The sequence below is a fragment of the Anolis carolinensis genome, chromosome 2 (assembly GCF_035594765.1).
Source record: "Anolis carolinensis isolate JA03-04 chromosome 2, rAnoCar3.1.pri, whole genome shotgun sequence".
NCBI lineage: Eukaryota > Metazoa > Chordata > Lepidosauria > Squamata > Dactyloidae > Anolis > Anolis carolinensis.
Window position 1 is genome coordinate 57,082,208 of NC_085842.1, and position 21,981 is coordinate 57,104,188.

The 21,981-nt window shown below is 38.2% G+C and overlaps 1 protein-coding gene across 3 annotated transcripts in view; it reads left to right on the forward strand.

The window, feature by feature from the left end:
* lmcd1 (LIM and cysteine rich domains 1) overlaps positions 1-21,981 on the forward strand; it is a 90,074-nt gene that overhangs the window by 50,607 nt on the left and 17,486 nt on the right. For all 3 annotated transcript variants that reach the window (XM_008119725.3, XM_062969747.1, XM_003226772.4), the window contains one exon: positions 15,702-15,957. In XM_008119725.3, coding sequence (XP_008117932.1) covers positions 15,702-15,957 — 256 coding nt within the window. The remainder of the gene's footprint in view (positions 1-15,701; positions 15,958-21,981) is intronic.

Sequence of the window (21,981 nt, forward strand, 5' to 3'; positions counted from 1 at the left end):
AATGCACACAAATAAAAACATTGTTTGTCTTAACCTGAAAGATTATCTATCTAGAAATTGCTATGTTCTCCAGTGCAGCACCGTGGAAACTGACCATGGAGTTGTGCTGGAGGACTTATATATTCTTAGAGAGGTGTTTTTTGTTTTGTTTTTTTTTTAGCAAACTTAACTTTTCCAGCATAACTCGAGAGTCACCTTCTGGCAGAAGTTGACCATAAAGTCACACTGAGGGATTTAGAGATTCCCCGAGCCACCATGTTAATCAAACTCATGAATAATCAGATCCACAAAATCTAAACCCAGAAATGTAGAGGCCCAACCACTGGTGGTTTCAGTCCTGCAGAGGTGCATGAATAACGTATTCAAGCTATATGCTCAGCAGAATCCATACAGTAATCGGGTCCTCCAAGCTGACTTTGGTGGGCTCCATACATCCCACAAAAAGATCTTTGACCTCTTTTCTTCTACAGTAGCACCCACAGAAGTGACAGCAATCATTCACCAATCTTGTGTTCTTTATCACTGATCTAGATTGGAGTTTCCATTCAAAATTAAGCTTTCATGTGAAATCCTTTTCTTTAATCACTCTGACAAACCAGAAAAAAGGCTTTATTCACCACAGTAGCCATTCACCAGAATAAAAATTGATCTAGCCACTCATGAAAAGGGTTAAGAGGCTTATGTGTGAACATCAATTTGCTGCTAAAATGAATTGTGACTCTTCCTTCCATTATCTTTTTCCCTGGTCAGTTTAGGATTTGACATTTGAGCCAGCCTTTTATTTGTAGGTTTTTTTTTTTGCATTCTTAGTCCCGTTCTTTTGTCTAAAGTGCAGAGTGTATAGTTGTGTATCCTTTCTGATAGTGGGTGGCAGTTAAAGCATTCCAGTCCAAGCACGCTAGTCTTTCAACAGTGATTGCATCTTTTAAAATGTCACATTCCTCAAAGCCTCCACTCCCAAGGGAACAGTTTAGAAAGACTGAAGTGACCCATTTGAATGCAAATATTTGGGCCTTCTGATGTATCTGTTCAACAACGATCACATAAACTATCAGGCATGTTCTGAATTTGGTCTGTTTTGATTTCAGTGGGAAAACATTTTGGGACCCAAGGATCCAAGATACACATAAAAATGCAGTACCATTCCTGCTTATATTTAATCTTACACAATCACAAATGCTTTTTTCCCCTTTCAAAAATAGCGAAATCTTTGTAAAATTTGGGAATTGGTCAAAGCTGTCATCTCTGAAAAATACACTTTGTCCGGCCAGGTCTAATGCTGCCTTGTTTATATGTCATTCTTGCTATATTAAACCATCATCCTCTCCAGTGTCTTACTGCTTCTTGGGTTTTACATAAATGTTTACCTCTTGAAATAGGTGTGTGTATGCTTCACATTATCAGTCTACCCCAATACTTCTTTTTCTGAGCTTTTAAGGATCTTATCATTCCAATCCCGAAGTCCAGGAATATTTATCCAGGAATATTTACACAGTTACAACATCTGTGGTCCATGAGATCCCTTCCACGTACAGATCCCATAAATCCCAAACTGACATTGCCACTGCTGGAGCATTATAGGAGTTGCAGTTAATGGAAGGCCACAGTCATCCCCACCTCCATTTTTAAATGTTTAAATTGAATGAGGGATGGCCAGAAAAAAGGGGTATGCACAAGTCTAGCACCCTCTGTGTTTTTCCTCAAGGGTCCTTGACAAACAAAAGAGATACTGAGGACAGGAAAGAAGACTTTGCTTACAAAAAGCCCCTGTAAAAACCAGGTATCTTAGAGGATTTCCTGCAATCATTCCATTTTCCACTGTCTTGGCAAAGTAAATGGAAAGGAAAATCCCTCGCTGACCCTCCATGAGTCTTTTTATTCCCTTTGACTAGATATAGATGGCAGCCAATGTGGTCACTTTGTTCTGACTCTTACTACTGCCACCATTACTTACTGGTCCTCAAGGAGAAAATACTAGCCATTCAACAGTCTGCTGTGAAGCATGTGCATGGCACTTTGCAGATAAAGTAGCTCAGGTCTATTCTGATTTAGATTCTGTCATTGATGGATATAACTGTGGCTTCCGCTTGTCCAGTGTTAATGGATATACAGTAGAGTCTCACTTATCCAAGCTAAACGGGCCGGCAGAAGCTTGGATAAGCAAATATCTTGGATAATAAGGAGGGATTAAGGAGAAGCCTATTAAACATCAAATTAGGTTATGATTTTACAAATTAAGCACCAAAACATCATGTTATACAACAAATTTGACAGAAAAAGTAGTTCAATACGCAGTAATGTTATGTTGTAATTACTGTATTTATGAATTTAGCACCAAAATATCATGATATATTGAAAACATTGACTACAAAAATGGCTTGGATAATCCAGAACATTGGATAAGCGAATGTTGGATAAGTGAGACTCTACTGTACTTTTCAATTTGTATAGCCTGGGTATGTAGACAGGATCCTTAGAGAAGTGAGAGCTACCACGTGTATTCTAGATACTTGCCCTTCCTAGCTGATAAAACAAGCCAGAGTGGGACTGGCAGAGTGGGTGAAGGTGGTGGTCAATGCCTCCTTAGAACAAAGCAGAATTCCAACTTACCTAAAGGAAGTAGTTGTGAGATATATTTAAAAAGCCATCCCTGAACCCTCCATAATGGATTACTATTGGCCAGTATCCAGTCTTCCTTTTTTGAACAAGGTTTTGGAAAATATGATAGCCTCCCAACTCCTGGGGTTTCTGGTTGAAATGGATTATCTAGATCCATTTTAATCTGGTTTCAGGCCTGGTTATGGAACAGAAACAGCTTTGGCCACCTTGATGCATGACCTATGCAGTGAGATGGACAGGGTGTGTGTGTCCATGTTGGTTCTCCTTTTGATACCATCAACCATGGTATTCTTCTGAGATGGGACTTGGGGGCACTGTTTTACAGTGGCTCCATTCCTTCCTAGAAGGGCACATGCAGAAAGTGGTGCTGGGGGCCTCCTGTTCGAACCCCTGGCCATTGATATGTGGGGTTCCTCGGAGTTCTGTTTTGTCCCTCATACTGTTTAACATATGCATGAAAATACTGGGAGAGGTCATCCAGAGTCTTGGAGTTTTGTCATCTATATGCAGTTGACACCCAACTCTATTACTTCTTCTCACTTAAAGCAAAGGAAATTGTCCTAACCCTAAACCAGTTTCTGTTATCAGTAATGGACTGGATGAGGGCAAACACATTGAAACTTAATCCAGACTAGACAGAGGTGCTCCTGGTCAGTCAGAAGGCAAATCAGGGGATGGGGACCCAACTTGTGCAGGATGGGGTTACACTCCCCCTGAAGACACAGGTCCGCAGTTTGGAGGTATTTCAGGATTCAGTGTTGAACCTGGAGACCCAGGTTTTTGTAGTGGCCAGGAGTGCTTTTTCACAATTAAAATTTGTGTGCCAACTGCACACATTCCTGAAGAAGCCAGATCTGGCCACAGTGGTATATAACTTAGTTACATCCCATTTACATTACTGTAACACACTCTACATGGAACTGCCTTTGAAGAGTGTTAGACAGTTCAAGTCCATGCTCTTTGGTTGACCACATTTTTTCAGGCAAGCTTTTAAAGAAAGGTTTTTTTTAAAAAAAAATATCAAGACAGTGGCTGTTATGGTTTTAGCCTTGAATATGTTTTAATCTTTAAGGATTTTAACTGTTTATTTTTTAATACCATTACTATTTAGTTCTATTTTAATAATTTTATATTTTAGGTGTTAAATTATATTTCATTCAGTTTTACTGTAAGCTGTTTTGAATCTCTTTTGTAGAGGAAAAAATTGTGGTATACATAAATATAATAATCATAATTATCATCATCATCCTGTCAGAAGGCAAGTGTGGAAGCATCTGTGTCACCTGCTTTTAACAAGAGCTTTATGTAAATGGAGTCCTTATCCTTTTCCTCCCTTCCCTTTCCCTGTCAGGGCTCCTTGATGTAAATCTCAGCAGGTGCAGGACACATTACTAACTCACTTCCTTCTAAAGCAGAAGTGCCCACGTGGTGACCAAAAGATTACACTTTTGGAGTAACTTGGATTCCCAGATGGAGATGCAACTTGTCTTAGTTGTGTTTTTCTCTGGTGAATGTATTTGTCTTGTTCTTGAACTATATGTAAGTCCAAGAGTCTCCAAGGATTTTAAAGTGCCAAACTGTAACACAAATTAGCATAATACATAAGCTCTATTGGTGGTAAATGAAGCAACAAATAATACTCAGAAGGAAAGCATTCCATCATCCTCCTCACCACTAATGGCAGAATTGGCCCCACAAGACATATTCTACCTAACTCTAGGACACCCTTTGGATATCATTCCACATTGCCAGATATATGTGAAACCTTTGGGCTGGGGTGCACCTTCCCCATTAGGTAAAGCCATTGGAAGATGGGTTCCCATAGACTATATAGTAAAGAAGTAAGATACACACTGTGCATGTGTCCCCTCAAGGTCTTTGAGAACTTCACAGAAAGGTTAACAAAAGTGCAATATTGACTTTCCTAGTAGGCTCTTAGCCTTTTACAACTTTTACTAGACTCAAAATGTAAAAGGGAAGCCAAAACAAATCCAGCAAGATCATGAATACAACTTCACTCATTCAAGCCACTGGTCAGGTATTGACATATGGCCATGATGCTAACAAGGTGACAGAGGCTTATGTCCCTATGCCATTCTTCAGCACAGGCAATGCTAATGATTTCAGTGATTGCGATGCCTCAGAAAGCAGGTAACAACCACCTGATCATTTTCACATTCACGATCTTCCTGATAGGTTAATAAATGAAAGTGAAGTATTATCTTAGGTATGCTAGTCCTTTATACATGGAGTGGGTTTTTTTTTCTTTTTAACAAGCAATTGTGGAGGAGATTCAGTTGCATACTTTCAAGTGGTTTAGACCTTGGACTCAATGAAGATTTATTCATAATGGAAGCTGTTTTGAAGCTATTACAGGTAAATATGGTGCACAAAGGTATTGCAGGTCTCTGAAGTCATTATTGTAATGGTCCTACAATTCAATTTCTTCTAAGATAGAGAATGATCCCCCAATGAGATTCAAAACTATACAGTTCTTCCAGCTTTTGGAGTGCAGAGTACATACAATGGCTAGCAGTAATTGTCTTTAGACAATTTGAAATGACTTTATTTATTATGTCATTGGAAGCTGGCTGATACTATTAAAAAAACTGGGGACAAAGTCTTTAAATCAGTCATCATTCCTTGTTGTTTTGTCTAAAGACAAAAGAGTGGATAGAATTAAAGCACGAGGCATGGCATTCATTTACTAGTGTCCCTCTACAGGTTGAGTATCCCTTATCTAGAATTCTGAAATCAAAAACACTCCAAAATCACCCTCATGGGTGGCTGAGATAGTGACCCCTTGGTTTTTGAGGGTTCAGTGTGCAAAAAAGTTGTTTCATGTACAAAATTATTATAAATATTGCGTATAAAATTATCTTCAGGCTGGAACCCCCTGATGGCATAGTGGGTTAAACCCTTGTTGCTGCAGGACTGCTGACCTGCAGGTTGGTTTGCTGACCTGAAGGCTGCTGGTTTGAATCCAACCCAGGGAGAGTGCAGATGAGCTCCCTCTATCAGCTCCAGCTCCATGTGGGGACATGAGAGAAGCCTCCCACAAGGGTAGAAAAAACATCAAAACATTAGGGCAACCCCTGGGCAACGTCCTTGCAGATGGCTAATTTTCTCACACCAGAAGCGACTTGCAGTTTCTCAAGTCACTCCTAACACACACAAAAATCAAGTTATATGTACATGAAATATGAATGAACTTTGTGTGAATTTGGGCCCTGTTTCTGAGATGCATTGTGGGATTGCAAGTTTTCCAAAATCCAAAAAAAAAAAAAAAAAACCAACCTGAAATGTAGACCTCTTCTGGTTCTAAGCATTTTGAATAAGGGATACGTAACCTGTGTTAGTTTTCTGGCACAATTAGGTGCGATTTTTTTTCCTGAAAGCCATGCCCAAATCCATCATCACACATGAAGCTCTATTCACAATGTTGGTCCTATACAACTGAAAAGCATGTATTTTTGACAAGTGAATGAGTGGCTCTGAACTGTGTGGGATGGGGCTTGATATTCGTCTTCTCAATTAGCCATCTCTGCTTTATCGGCTAGCAGCTTCAAAAATAAAGCCATTTCCTCCCATTAAAATAATCCTTGAACTGCACTCATTTGTGCTTTCTCTTAAGAGGCCAGTAGCACTCCTAGAAAGTTTTCAGGTCTTCACTTTTATGGGGTTCATTTCGAGGGTTTGGTTAATACGTTATCTCAAGAAATCTCTAGGTCCTCCAACACAACTCTGTGGGTAACTTCCCACTGGAGGGCCTAGAGTTTTAAAGAGAGAACACATCTCTTGGCATTTGTAGATGTCAACCTTAGAGTTGTGTTGAAGGACTTAGAGATTCCTAGAGAGGTGTTCTCTAAGGCAATTAAACCTATTTTATGCATGTTTTTTTCACTTTCGTGAGCATTCTGTGCCTCTATGCCAGTGAATGTGGAGGGCAGACTGTATTCCTGAGAAACAAGGTTTCTGGGGTATATACACCTTGTTTACAAGGTTACAAATGTTCCTCCAGCAGTATTAGTCTCTCAGATGACCTGCATGGGCCTCCTTTTTTAGGCAAAAGAAGGAAGGGGGTTTCCTAGTTTCCACTGTTCTCACAGAGATTGCAGCAAGTGAGGTTTAAGGGCACAAAACGGGGACTGCATGTACCCTGCAGAATCTGTTGCCAGACCTATTGTGTGAAATACTGTACATGGCTATTTGACATTTGCTCAGCAGCTGGATTGTTAACAATGGACAATAGGGAACAGCAGCAAAGGAATCAATGCAAGCAATGTCTGTAATGCATTGGTCTTTTAACTCCATGGAATATTTGCAGTACATTTTAATAAGGTTTAAGCCTTGACTTTCTCCATCTTTTCCTTTGTAGCATCTACTGAAAATTGTCTGGGTAGAGCTTCCTATCCTCCAAGTGAGAAACCATAAAGGTCTAGTGCCCTAATATTTGCATTGCCTACAGTAATACCACCATGGAATGGTGGGAGAAAAGTGATCGGCTTCATTTCACTTCAAATCATTTTTACAGTGTGTAACCAGTGAGATGTGGTTTCAGAAGAGCTTTTAAAAGGAAGTATTTGGATTAGAGTCATTGGGATATTGATTCCATTTGCTACAAGCTATAGTGCCAATTCATCACCCTCGTAACATAAAAACACATGCTCAACTTCACCCACATTATGGCTACTCTGCAGCCAGGAAACACTTTTTAATAACTATGATGGTATTACCAGCTGTTAAAGCAAAGGGCTGCAATATATAATAGTGGAAAGCATCTACTCTCTGTCTTATGATCTGCAAAGAAAAGAGATGTAAAATATATATAGTGCTTAGATCCAAGTTCTTCAAACCCATGCCAAGTATGTTGTAAATCTTTTCTTCCTAAACCCTTTCAGATCACAGTTAGATTGTAGCTCAGTGGCATAAGGCACCAGTTTGGATCCTTTGCATCTCAAACTAAAAAGATAATTTATAAGCAGCCTGGCAAATTATACTGAGTAAGACTTTTCAGAATCACCACCAGTTAGATTAGAGACCCTTTCATGCTACATAATTATAGTCCTAAAATACCACACTAACTGCCAACCTTCAGAGGAAGTTTATTTATTTACAGTATTTATATTCCACCGTTATCACCCCGAAGGGGACTCAGGATGGATCACAATGCACATTTACATGGCAAACATTCAATGCCATTAGACATACAACATATATAGACAGACACAGAGGCCATTTAACATTCCAGCTTCCGGCTTCATGAGGGCATGCTTGATTCCGGCCACAGAGGGAGCTGCTGCTTCACCGTCCACTTGTGACACCGAGTTCTTGATTGAGTACTTCCTCATTCTTCCACACGCTGCTGGAGGTTTTTTATGGTGTTGTAAATTGATTAAATTAGCCTCTCAGCATAAAGCAGTACCTAAATTTCCTACTCAACAGATGCATCTGTCTTTCAGTCTGCATAGGTCAACAGCAAGCTGGACTATTAATGGTCGGGAGTTTGCTCCAACCCAGGCTGGCTCAAACTCATAACCTCTCCGTCAGTAGTGATTTATTGCAGCTGGCTACTAATCAGCTGTGCCACAGCCCGGTCTCTCAGGAAATCATTGTGTGGGACAGGACAATTAAACAGAGCCACATCTTTATTTAGCACATACTGTGGAATTCAATGAATTATATTACAAGAGGTAATAAACATTTCCAACCAGGATTACTTCATAAGGAATATTTTTAAATCACTTTTAAAGCTATTGGTGGCTACTCCTGAAGTGATATATATAGTGAGATTAATTCCACCAGTATAATCAGTATGCTTTTTTTAACTAGAAATATGAGGGAAATGTACTCTCATTGCTGACTTTCTGGTTGGCTTCCATGTGAACAGAAAATGAGCCCTTCTTGAGAGACAAACCCAGCAGAAATTGGTGCTTTGGCTTATCTCTTGCCCAGAAAACCAGAGTTTTAAGACAGAATTTGTTTTAGGGTTAACTATCTGATGATTTTAACAAAAATTGATGGTGACGCTTTCTAAAATATTTCCAAATTTGAGCAAGCATCAGAATGGCCTTAACCCAAACTCTACTTGCCAGGTGTATAAGTTGCAAGAAGAAAGCCACTTTATCCAGACTTATTGCACGTAGGGAGTGATCAGCAGCAATTCTGGTTTACTGTGATGAGCAGGCATGTAGCGTCTAGTATTCAAAGATTCAAAATGATTATCACCACTCCCTGAAATGGCAGATTGTGTACTACTTTGTACCTTAGTTTTCAGATGTATTAACAGATACAGTTCCTAAGTCTCATTTCTAACTCAGATCATAACCTTGGCCAGAAAGCAGAACTCTAAAGGAAGAAGTACCATATATACTTGAGTATACACTGACCCGAATATAAACCAAGGCACTTAATTTTACCACAAAAAACGTATTGACTCGAGTATAAGATGGGGTGGGAAATGCAGCAGCTACTGGTAAAATTCAAAAATAAAAATAGATACCAATAAAATTACATTAATTGAGGTATCAGTTGGTTAAATGTTTTTGAATATTTAATATTTTGAACATTAAAATTGTAATTTAAGATAAGACTGTCCAACTCTGATTACCTATATACTCAAGTATATGCCAACCCAAATATAAGACAACCCGAATATAAGCCAATCAGGACCCTCACTTGAGTATAAGCAGAGCAGGGTTTTTTCAGCCCTAAAAAGAGCTGAAAAACTTGGCTTATGCTCAAGTATACACGGTAACCCTACAATCACAGCAGATTATTTCTGAGATGTAAACTGGAGAGAATCATTAGTCAGGCAGCTGATTTGTGCTGTCATGAATGGCCGATAATAATCCAATGTTTTGTTTGTTTAGGTTAGAAAAGTGTAGATTGGCATATTAGATTTAAATTAATCAATTTAATCCAATTGGAATGCAAAATACTTTGTTTTGTTATATAGTAAGTGGAGGGATAGGCGACATTTGCTGCTTTGCCTCATTTTAAAAAATTGTCTTAGGATCTTGATTTACTAAGGAGATGTTTAAAAAAGGAGAACACGTACTAATCTTACAGAGTACATAGTATTATATCTTCAATTGCCTCCATTTTGTGCCATGTCATGAAGAACCTATTTAGGACAAAAAATTGCTTTGTAGAATGGAATGTGTGGACAAACATTGACCTGGCTTCATGGTTCTCTGTAACATTTTTTCTTCTTGGAGCTTCAATATGCTATTTAACTTTGGAAAATGAAATGTAATCACACAGAATTGGTGTACCTTGGAAGTGGAAACTTCCAAGAATCCTAAGAGGAGTCATTTTCCTGTCTTCTGCAACACTAGTATTCTTTCTAAATTGAAGTTTGGCAAGTCTAGCAGAAAACAAGCATTCTTCTATGGCATTTTGTAATTGGAGAAGGACTGCCACATGCCTGCCCTTTATTTGCACAACAGGGGAAAGAGGGCAGGCTGCCAAAGTAATCATACTCAACACAGCATCCTAATTCTCCACATGTGGGTTTTATAAACTGTTAAACTTTTGTCCACATCTGTGAGGGATGCTGACTCCCAGACCCATTGGTACTGAAGAAAGGATACCACTAAATACAGATTGCTGGAGTCAGTAACAGGAGGGGATATCTTCTGATTGATAATTTTCCACATGATATCACTCAGCTGTCATATTGATCCACAGAGTCTCTTGTTGAGATTCCCTCTTTATATATGTGGCTTGATTTCAATTGAAAGCTACCTCAAGCCAAAGTGGGGGTGTGCTCTTGATGGATAAATGTTGCATTTTGTTTAATTCCTGTAGTATAGAGTATAATACTTAGAGTATAGAGTAATATAGAGAATAATAGGTATGAAATATTAATGCTTTACAGAGGAGCAGAATAATTTTTCTGTGAATAAAAGCCATATCTCAGTTATATGGTCATGTTTTACATAGGTTAAATCCTTGCCATCTACATACAAGCCAGATATTTTCTAGTAAGCTGCTCTCATTGTAGAAACCTGTAACTCTCCAGAAGTTGGTAAATTGGTTCGGTAATAATTTCTCTTCATTGTCCATGTTGATGAAAGCTGATGATAGTTGGAGTTCAACAATATCTGCACTATCACAGCTTCTGCTGTATGTAGTAGTTTCCACTTATTGCTTCCAGGAAGAAACATCTAAACAGAAATATAATGTAAAGACTCATGTGGCCCATAGATAGCAAAACAGAAATCCCCTGCGTGATTTATTGCATCCTAGCATTTGAAATATCGCCCCCTTCCAGGAGGAACAGTCGGGATTCCTACCAAAACGTAACCTAAAAGACAATATTAGAATAGTGATTGACGCAATTGAATTCTTTGAAACTAATCATCAAAAGGAAGTGGCCTTTCTGGCAATTGATGCAGAAAAGGCATTCGACAACTTGAACTGGGATTTTTTTTAAATTGTTGATGAACGAATTAGACCTGGGCTATCAATTCATTAATGCAATAAATACAATTTATGATAAACAATTCGCTAGAATTCAAATTAATGGACTAACGTCGGAATTATTTGAAATTAGTAAAGGTACCCGACAAGGTTGTCCCCTCTCTCCACTTATTTTTATATTGTCATTGGAACTATTGTTAAAGAACATAAGAGAAGACAGCAATATAAAAGGATTAAAAGTGGCCAAACATGAATTTAAGACGAGGGCATTTGCCGATGATATAATAGGCATTATCGAAAATCCATCTAAGAATCTAGAAGCTTGGCTTCAAAAAATAGAGGAATTTGGGAAGTTGGCGGGTTTTAGATTGAATAAAAAAAACAATGCTATTAACGAAGAATATGTCAAAACAGAATCAAGACACTTTAAGTAAAAAAACGAGTATAAAATGCGTGACAAAAATAAAATACCTGGGGATATGGATTACTTCAAAAAATTCTCAACTCCTAACAAATAATTATACCAGCGTGTGGAAAGAAATAAAGAAAAATTTAGAATCATGGAAATTTTTAAATCTATCTCTTCTGGGTAGGATATCACTGGTCAAAATGAACATTTTACCAAGACTTCTGTTCCTTTTCCAAAATATTCCAATAATACGGAATAATAGAATATTTAAACAATGGACCAAAGACATAATGAAATTTGTTTGGAAGGGGAAGAAACCCAGGATTAATTACAAAATAATGACAGAAAAAAATAGAGGAGGATTTGGCCTCCCAGATATAAAACTTTATCATGATGCCTGCGCCCTCGACTGGATCAGAACATGGATGAATCTTAAAAAAGAAAAGCTACTTACATTGGAAGGTTATGATCTGAGAGTGGGTTGGCACTCGTACATTTGGTACGAAAGAGAGAAAAAAGAGAAAAATTTTGGGAATCACTTCATCCGTTCCTCCTTACTCCGTACATGGCAGAAATATATATAAAAAAATTCATTTAAAGACACCATTATGGCTCTCTACTATGGAAGCCAAACAAAGAAGGTTACTAGGTTGGTCTAATTGGCCTGTATATAAGGACCTATTAATAAAAGGCTCATCACCCACAAATATTCACCCACATCTCTTGGTTACATTATATGCAGATCAAGGAGCAGTATAATAAAGATAAAGAAATTGGATTTTGTCAAAGTGAGCAATTTTGGGACAAAATATTAGGAACAGAAAATAAGATAATTACAAAAATTTACAACAAATTACTGGAGTGGTCCACAGAAGAGGAAACAGTAAAAAAATGTATGATTAGGTGGGCAGATAATTTACGAAGACCTATTACTCTTGCAGAATGGGAATCCATTTGGACTAAAAAGTTAAAATATACATATGCAATGGATCTGAAAGAGAATTGGCTAAAAATGTTCCATCGCTGGTACATCACTCTAAAGAAACTAAATCAAATGTATAGGAACACTCAAAAAAATTGTTGGAAATGTGAGGAACAAGAGGGTAGTTATTTTCACATGTGGTGGACTTGTAAAGAAACGAAAAAATACTGGGAGAAGGTCCATACAATTTGTCAACAAATATTAAAAATTCATTTCCCTAGAAAAGCGGAGTATTACCTATTGGGAATAACTGATCGGGACATCCATTTAGATACCAATGACGACATTTTATTTATATATCTAACGACAGCCGCCAAGATTAGCTTTGCCAAAAGATGGAAGCAAAAGGAAACACCGAATATGGAAGAATGGTTACAGAAAGTGAGAGAAATAAAAGACATGGATAAATTAACTTTTTTATTAAAGAAAAATACAGGGTCTCCGATAAAATTTACAGACTGGAGCAAAGTAGAAGAATATGAAAGGAAAAGAAGTTGAAGGATATTGGTGAAAGAATAGAAGGACAACTCTTCTTGGTGTCTCTTTTTTTTTCTTTTCTCCTTTTCTAAAGCATGGCTTTATAAAAAGTGAAGAATTCCGTGACTTAGCCAACATTCAAGACAACACTTTTTGTTTTTGAGTGTTTGTCTTTAGTATTATAGAGGCAGAGGCTGATAAAATATTTTTCTTTACAACCCTCCTTTTCATATATAGAAAGAGATACGCAAAGGCAAAGATGGAAGTCCTTAAAAAAAATTTATAATTTTTTTTCTTCTTTTTTTTTTCCTCCTCAGCTTCTCCGTTTTTTGCTCTTTTTTTTTTTTAGCAATTTACCTTTCTCTCTCGTTTTTCTTCACTTTCTGTTATCAAATATTGTTCTCACTCTTTCGTTGTATATAACTACTCTATATTTTAATAAAATATTTAATAATAATTAAAAAAGAAATATCGCCCCCTTCCAACTATCACCACTTAGTGACTAGGTAGCTTAATCAAGCTGATGACAATTTCTCCCTTGTTCTTATTTCTTTTCACATGCAAAACAACCACAATTGGGTTGTGTTGCTGGTTGGGCAAGCAATTAGATTTAGGCAAGAATTTAGCAAATATATTTCCTACATATATTTGCTGGAATCTGGCTGAGAATGACTGCTGTCAGCATGTCAGTACCATACTCCATATGTATGTTAGTTGGGTTTTTTTCATAATTAGGAGAAAGAAATATTGAATTCTGCTATAAGCAATTCCATTTTTTGTACTATAACTTCTATTATGCCTAAACAACATAGATAGTGATGACAGATTATGGGAGTTGCAATCCAAACATATATGAGGAAGGGCACACGTGTCTATCACAACCTAGGAATCGTTTAACTTTATCATTGTATTCTACTTTCAGTTAAAATACTGAGAAATTATGCATCTCACTTATGCCACTGTGGATAGGGACATTTCAAACATTGGCTATTTCACAGTAGCAATGATATTTGTAAGTTTTGTGTATATTTGTAGATTCATAGAATCATAGAATCATAGAATAGTAGAGTTGGAAGAGACCTCAAGGGCCATCTAGTCCAACCCCCCGCTAAGAAGCAGGAAATCGCATTCAAAGCACCCCCGACAGATGGCCATCCAGCCTCTGCTTAAAAGCCTCCAAAGAAGGAGCCTCCACCACGGCCCGGGGGAGAGAGTTCCACTGCCGAACAGCCCTCACAGTGAGGAAGTTCTTCCTGATGTTCAGGTGGAATCTCCTTTCCTGTAGTTTGAAGCCATTGTTCCGTGTCCTAGTCTGCAGGGCAGCAGAAAATAAGCTTGCTCCCTCCTCCCTATGACTTCCCCTCACATATTTGTACATGGCTATCATGTCTCCTCTCAGCCTTCTCTTCTGCAGGCTAAACATGCCCAGCTCTTTAAGCCTCTCCTCATAGGGCTTGTTCTCCAGACCCTTAATCATTTTAGTTGCCCTCCTCTGGACGCTTTCCAGCTTGTCAGCATCTCCCTTCATCTGCGGTGCCCAAAACTGGACACAGTATTCCAGGTGTGGTCTGACCAAGGCAGAATAGAGGGGGAGCATGACTTCCCTGGATCTAGACGTTATTCCCCTATTGATGCAGGCCAAAATCCCATTGGCTTTTTTAGCTGCCGCATCACATTGTAGGCTCATGTTTAACTTGTTGTCCACGAGGACTCCAAGATCTTTTTCGCACACACTGCTGTCAAGCCAGGCGTCCCCCATTCTGTATCTTTGATTTCCATTTTTTCTGCCGAAGTGAAGTATCTTGCATTTGTCCCTGTTGAACTTCATTTTGTTAGTTTCGGCCCATCTCTCTAGTCTGTCAAGATCGTTTTGAATTCTGCTCCTGTCTTCTGGAGTGTTAGCTATCCCTCCGAGTTTGGTGTCATCTGCAAACTTGATGATCGTGCCTTCTAACCCTTCGTCTAAGTCGTTAATAAAGATGTTGAACAGAACCGGGCCCAGGACGGAGCCCTGCGGCACTCCACTTGTCACTTCTTTCCATGATGAAGACGACGCATTGGTGAGCACCCTTTGGGTTCGTTCGCTTAGCCAATTACAGATCCACCTAACCGTAGTTTTGTCTAGCCCACATTTTACTAGTTTGTTTGCCAGAAGGTCGTGGGGGACTTTGTCGAAGGCCTTACTGAAATCTAGATATGCTACATCCACGGCATTCCCTGTATCGACCCAACTCGTAACTCTATCGAAAAAAGAGATCAGATTAGTCTGGCATGACTTGTTTTTGGTAAATCCGTGTTGACTATTAGCAATGACCGCATTTGTTTCTAAGTGTTTGCAGACCACTTCCTTAATGATCTTTTCCAGAATCTTGCCTGGTATTGATGTGAGGCTGACCGGACGGTAATTGTTTGGGTCGTTCTTTTTTCCCTTCTTGAAGATAGGGATTCATGTAAACACAAGCTCTTGTTATCAAATGTTTGTGTTCATAACACTTGGTTATAGTGCTCTGTGGCTTTTCTTTCAGGGCCTCTGAAGAGCAGATTTTTATAGTTTTATATTCTATGCCATTGCAAATCCCGTAAGCCCATAGCTTACAAACTTTTATCTCCAAAGAGAGGTCTTGCCAACAAAGGTATTTTGTCCTATGTCATACTGATCCACTTTGATACTCAACATCCAGGGTTTTTTTTTTTCCTGTCGTAAAGTTCACCCTTGAGCCTTCAAAAGAACACATGCCTGTTGGGATCCAATTTATATCAAAAGATGACCTCATTTGTCTCCCACAGGAAAATATGCAAGTCATGCAAATGCAGCCAGGAAGAGCACAGCCTAAGCTCTGATGCAGAAGATGATCGGAAAATTGGCCGCCTGCTCTCTGATTCGAAATACTCCTCACTAACTGCCCGGGTGAAAGGAGGTGATGGAGCCCGCATCTATAAAAGAAACCGCATGATTATCACCAATCCTATAGTGTCTCGAAAAGATCCAACTTTTGACACTGTTACATACGAATGGGCACCACCTGGACTGACACAGAAGTTGGTAAGTTTTCTTTTCAAAATTCATATAGAATCATAGAGTTGGAGGAGACCACAAGAACCATCCAATCCAATTCCCTGCCATGCAGAAATACACAGTCAAAGCACTCCTGACATATGTCCAGGTAACTTCTGTTTAAAAGCTTCCAGAGAAAGAGGATCTACCACATTCTGAGGTAGTGTACCACACTGTCCAACAGCTGTTACCATCAGTAAGTTTTTCCCTGATGTTTAGGGGAAATCTCTTCCTGTGATTTAAATCCATTGCTCTGAATCTGGAGCAAAGATAATACATATTGGCCCTATCCCCAATATGACATCGTTTCAAATATTTAAACATGGCTGTCATGTTATCTCTTGTCTTCTGTAAGCAAGACATACCCAGGTCCCCAAGTTGCTTTTCATAGGACTGGGTTGCCATACATAAGGCTCCTTAGAATGAAAAAGTCCAGAGTATCTTGGTCTAATGCAGGACTGGGCAAAGTGTGGTCCTCCAGTTGTGGAATGATATCTCCCATTAGCCACTGTTAGTGTTTAGGAAAGTTGGGTTCCACAACATCTGCAGGGCTGTACTTGCCACCCCAAGTATATAGAGTGTCTTCTTGCTAGTCTATCTCTTCCTTGTCTCTCTTGAAAACATTTCACAAACAGCCATGAAGCTCTGTTAAAGGAGTTTGAAATCAGAAATCAGTCATTGTAAGCATTATTATAATGACTAGTGTTTGTCCTTGGCTTACATCAGAAGTGGTGATGCCAAAATGCATAGACAAGAAAGGTCAATAAGAGACACCTTACGTCAGAAAGCACAATTCTAGAATTGCTTTAGATGACCTTCTAAAGTTACTGCTCATCTCAAATCTGGATGTTTGTCATGGTTCATTGTCATTGAAAATATTTCAGTTTGGATTCTTGGGACATCTGTCAGTCTCTCATGGCATGCTCTGATCCCAAATAAATTGCTTAGTGCTTACCCTTAAAAAGAGGGCAGGGGTACATTTCCAAACCAGTTCAAGAGTGACCAAGTACTCTTGGGAAATAGTGTGGTGTTCTGAGACTGACTAATATGTCAAATCATTTGACAGATCTGGGAGCTGAATGTTAAGTAGGACAAAAAATCTGCAACACTCAATTATAAATGTCCCATCACCTGATTGTAAAGCTAATCTATTTACTTATGTTGCACGTCATGAAAATATCTCTGTAACTCCTTTTTATGGTTTGTTCTGTGAGGTAGAAAGTAACAGATTACTTTGATATGCACAGAACAGTAAACCCCCTCAGTTCTTAATTCACTATTTTTAATTTTTTGCATCAGCATAGGTCTCATGTTGTTAAGTGTAGAGACAAGTTTTTCTTGATGTGGATAACAATTTATTGCCAGCACTTATTATTTGTGGGGAGAAAATATGTATGTCTCTAGTGAGTAAAATTTCTTTATCATGTGGCCCAGTAGCTATCTTTATAACATATATAAATTTTGGCATTTCAGAAAGGATAAATGGAAGTGAAAATTAGCTAAGTGGAAAAACAAAAATCACAGTTTAGAAATATTTTTGTTGGGACTAACTGAAATGCTACAAGGGTTTAATGGAAGCAACCTTTCACCTTTCATACATGCATCATGCATGTACATGTTATGTTTAGAATATTGACTAAGGTATGGTCAACCAGTGTTATTTTCTCTTTATTTATCTCTTATAATCCTTTCATAGTTCAGTTCATATTTGTCTGATCTTGGCAGTTCTCATGGGAGGAATACTTACTGACACAAAATACATATCACATTTATTCAGCCAAGTTTACTCATGCAGAATGATGGAAGCTTTCATACCCAGCATTTCAGGATGATGAGCTCATGTAAGTCAAAGTATAATGCTTCATAAGCAAAGTGGAAGATCTAGCCAAGTATCCCATATTAAGGGTATTAGTGGGACCATTAAAGACTGTGACTTTGGAAAAGAGTCCAAACCCTTGGCTATCTTCCTTGACATGAGTTTGGAGTTTAAGAGATTCCCAAATCAGGTCAAGCATTCACATCTTTGCCCAATATCTGTACTTGGCTGACACAATTACGAGAACACATGAAAATGTATTCAAGATATCTGGAATACATTTAGATCACAAATGGGAAAGAATTCAATGACTTGAACTGATTTAGTTCGGCGCTCTGATATCTATGTTAACATATGTATTTGAAATAGGATAATCTTTTCACCTTCAAGCTGAGTTAAGATGACTCCTAAGCCAGTTCCCAGAACTGTACTACATACCAAGAAAGGGATCTGGAAATGCAAACACAACACAGTTTGTTGAACATTCATTACCAAGCATGTATTCAAAGCTACGTAATGTTTCATGTCTTAGGCAAAACTGTAGTTAAAGACTTTCATTAAACCACAGGGTTGAAAAGATTCATTTGAAGTTTTCTCATTCATAATGGGAAATCAGACAACCCCCTACAAAAATGCTTAATGACTAAGATTGTTCACATGTTGTACCCTTTTGTGAAAATTCAATTTTTCTGTAAAATCTACAAAAAAAGAGTTCTTCAAAATGTTTCCTGACATTTTAAAACTTTATTTGTTAATTTTTAAAAAAACAAATGACATCACTGCTTTCACATCATCACATAAAAATCTTCTTTCCCTTAAGGGTTCTTTAAGCAGTCCCAAAAGATGGAAATTAGATAGTGCTAAATCTGGAATGTAAACTGGGTGTTCCATAACCTTCCAGTTCAATTGTCTGGGGATTTCCAATGTGTGGGCCACAGTGTAGAGGGGGAGTTCATACTACAGTATAATTCGCTTTGACAGATTTCCTCTTCTGCCAGAGCAGATTGTGGGTTTCAGTTCTCGCTGAAGCATGTCACAAGATGTTGTACTTGTGATAGTTGTTCCACATTCCTGATTGGTTTTGAGAATAGACCCTTGAGAGTCCCAGGAGATGAGAGAGAACTTTATCCCCATACTGAGCACACATGCAGAGAGGCATTTATCCTCCTGGCATACCTTCTGTCCACAAAAGTGTATGACAGAATGCTGTTCCTCTTTGGTCCAATTATTAGTTTCACAGTCAATTTATCACAGTGTGACAGCTCTTATACTAAACTACAAGGTCAGCTGACTTGCCAGTCACATGACACTCTCAGACACAACCAATTACTTCTCCTCCTACCTTCACTGTTTCCCCTCGTAGAACTGTTGGTAATTTCATGCCTCTCATTTCTTTTCACTAACATTACAGCAAGTAAGGTACCAAATCCTGTATGATGTTGGAAGCTAAACAGAGTCAGACCTAACTAGGGAAACTGCAAACAAATACTAGATGCCGAGGGCTGTATGTCAGAGGAAGGAACTGGCAAAACCATCTCTTACATTTTCCTAGCTTTTTTTAAAAAAAGTCTGTTAAATTTAATGGGTTCACCATAAGTCAACGTAAGAGTGCACATACATTAACAATGCAAAGTTAATGCTTTTAAAATTACAACTTTTATCTCACAGTGCTTACAGAAGGAGGTAACATGTTGCAAGTTATAACCAAGTATAATGACTATATTGTTCAGACAAATGGATTAAACACTAGCAGGGTCATCTACCAGAAATCCAGTTCTAATGATATAAAAGAACAGAAGGTTAGCTGGCGTGTCCTTGATGGGTAATAAAGTGCCCTGTTGTTCTTGTTGGAGTGCCTTCCATTAGTCCATGGTGAAGAATGTTGGAGATTGTAGTCAATGGCATCATCAGGAATGCACTTTGTCTAAGCTTGCCTTCGATAATGGGTCTAAAGGAAAGACAAACAAATGAACCTATTTTAATGGATTTGCTGATTTTCCAGTACTGGGATTACTTAAAAGTACTGTCAGAAATATGGGATGCAGGCAGACAGGGCTAGAGTACAGAAGTGACCAAGACAGAATTGGGAAGACCCAATGGGTGATCTTAGACAAATTGGGCTCTTAGGTAGGCAATGGCAAAGTCTTGCTAAGAAAACCCTGTGGTTTATCTTAAAAGGTAAAAGTTTCCCCTGACGTTAAGTCCAGTCGTGACCGACTCTGGGGGTTGGTGCTCATCTCCATTTCCAACCCGAACTGCCGGCATTGTCCATAGACATCTCCGGGTCATGTGGCGGGCATGACTGTATGGAGCGCTGTTACCTTCCCACCAGAGCGGTACCTATTGATCTACTCACATTTGCATGTTTATGAACTACTAGGTTGGCAGGAGCTGGGGCTAACGGTGGGTGCTCATTCCGCTCCCAGGATTTGAACCTGGCAAAAACAAATCATTCATAAAAGCATTTTATTTTAGCAATCTTTTTTGTGTTTCTGCCTATTCATAATTTTTTATTATCACCAAACCATTTTCTTCCAGTATAGGTTGCTGTTTAAATAAATCAACGCTTTAGACTTCAATACATATTCCATATTACAAACATGTGCTTTGTCTTCCTCTGAAACTTGAGCATCTCCATAAAATAGGTTTAAACTTTATCCTTTTAGTTTAGATGACAGGAGTTAAGTTTGCATCTGTTGAATTTGAATGAGGTAAGTCACTATACTTAAACAGAAAGAGAAAAGAATAGAATTTATGTATATCATTGATCCAAAGTGCAAGAAGCAAGTATGAAAGAAAAACATTTTATGCAGAATGTATGGAATAATTCAAGTGATAAGGATATAAAAATTCAACTATTCTGATTTGCATGTAAAGATGAATAATTTTCATAGCTGTCTTTCCAAGGTGAAGTATTTTAGGACATTATTCTGCACAATATGCATGATTTTTTCCTGCATAAATCCCGCAGTTTTCATGCAAACCTTTTTTTCCAGATTGCCATAATAGTGTGAAACGAAAGCTTTTGATTAAAGCCATGTGTTTGCTGCAGAATTGGGTATTTGTTTATTTGTTAAAATTGTGACTCTTGGTAAAAAAAAAAACAATTTTGAATAAAGCAAATTGGAAAACACCACAAGATATTTTATAGTGCCTCCTCCTCCCCCACAACTGGGGATCCAAGAATAGTGGGTTTTTAAGTTTAAAGTATCTTTTGTTCTTGAAAAACATGAAAAACGTGGGTATTTCTGCATAGAATTATTTCTGGAAGACTTTGAAATGTGTGAATAATGGGTGAAAGCTGCTTACAACTCTGTTATCCTTCCTAGCTAGGTTTCTCAAGTGTCATTAAACCCATTTCCCATCCAGGAAATGAATAACAATGACTTTGTTTCTCATCCATAACAGTTTATTCATATTCCAGCATCAAGTGAAAAAGTACATTAAATATCTGAAGGAACTTTGGTAAATAGGTGTAGAAGCAAATCAAAGTATAGAATAATTAAAGGAATGAAATTAATTTTCTATGTGCTTTCTGAGTGTGATAAAATACAAATAAGTTAACATGTTGTGTATCTCAGTTTTACTGAGCTCAGTGAGACTGCTGAATGCATTTCAACATGTACAACTTTCTCTGCATTGCAGTTATATGAATGAAGAATGAATAGATAGTGGAGTGTGATGGTTGCATTGTTATATAGTTTGTTATATGATGCTGTGTGGTTTTGGAGGGCAAATACATCCTGAATTCAGGATGTGTTTGCCCTCCAAAACCACACAGTATTATATAACAAACAACACAACAATGCAACCATTGCAATCCACTATCTATTCACTGTACATTCATATAACTGCAATGCAGAGAAAAAGATGCCATGTAGAACTGAGCCACTTCTAATTTAGAAATCTTTACACATTTTCTTCCGCTGTTGTCACAGAACAAGCACCCAACTGTGGATTGGAATAACTGCTCCAAATAAAGCACCAAATGGTGCATGTGATACCACATTTTCTTCTTGTGATTGACAGAACGAGAAAGAGACTTGGCTCTTCTATACGGCAGTTTCCTTTGTAAACAAAAACCTTGGCACCCTTAAAAATAATTAGGGAGCAAGCACCTGCTTAGAGGTGTACGAAGAAATGCAGGAGAGAATATCTTTTGAAAGCGATGTCTCTGGGTCTCCTAGCAAGCAGCA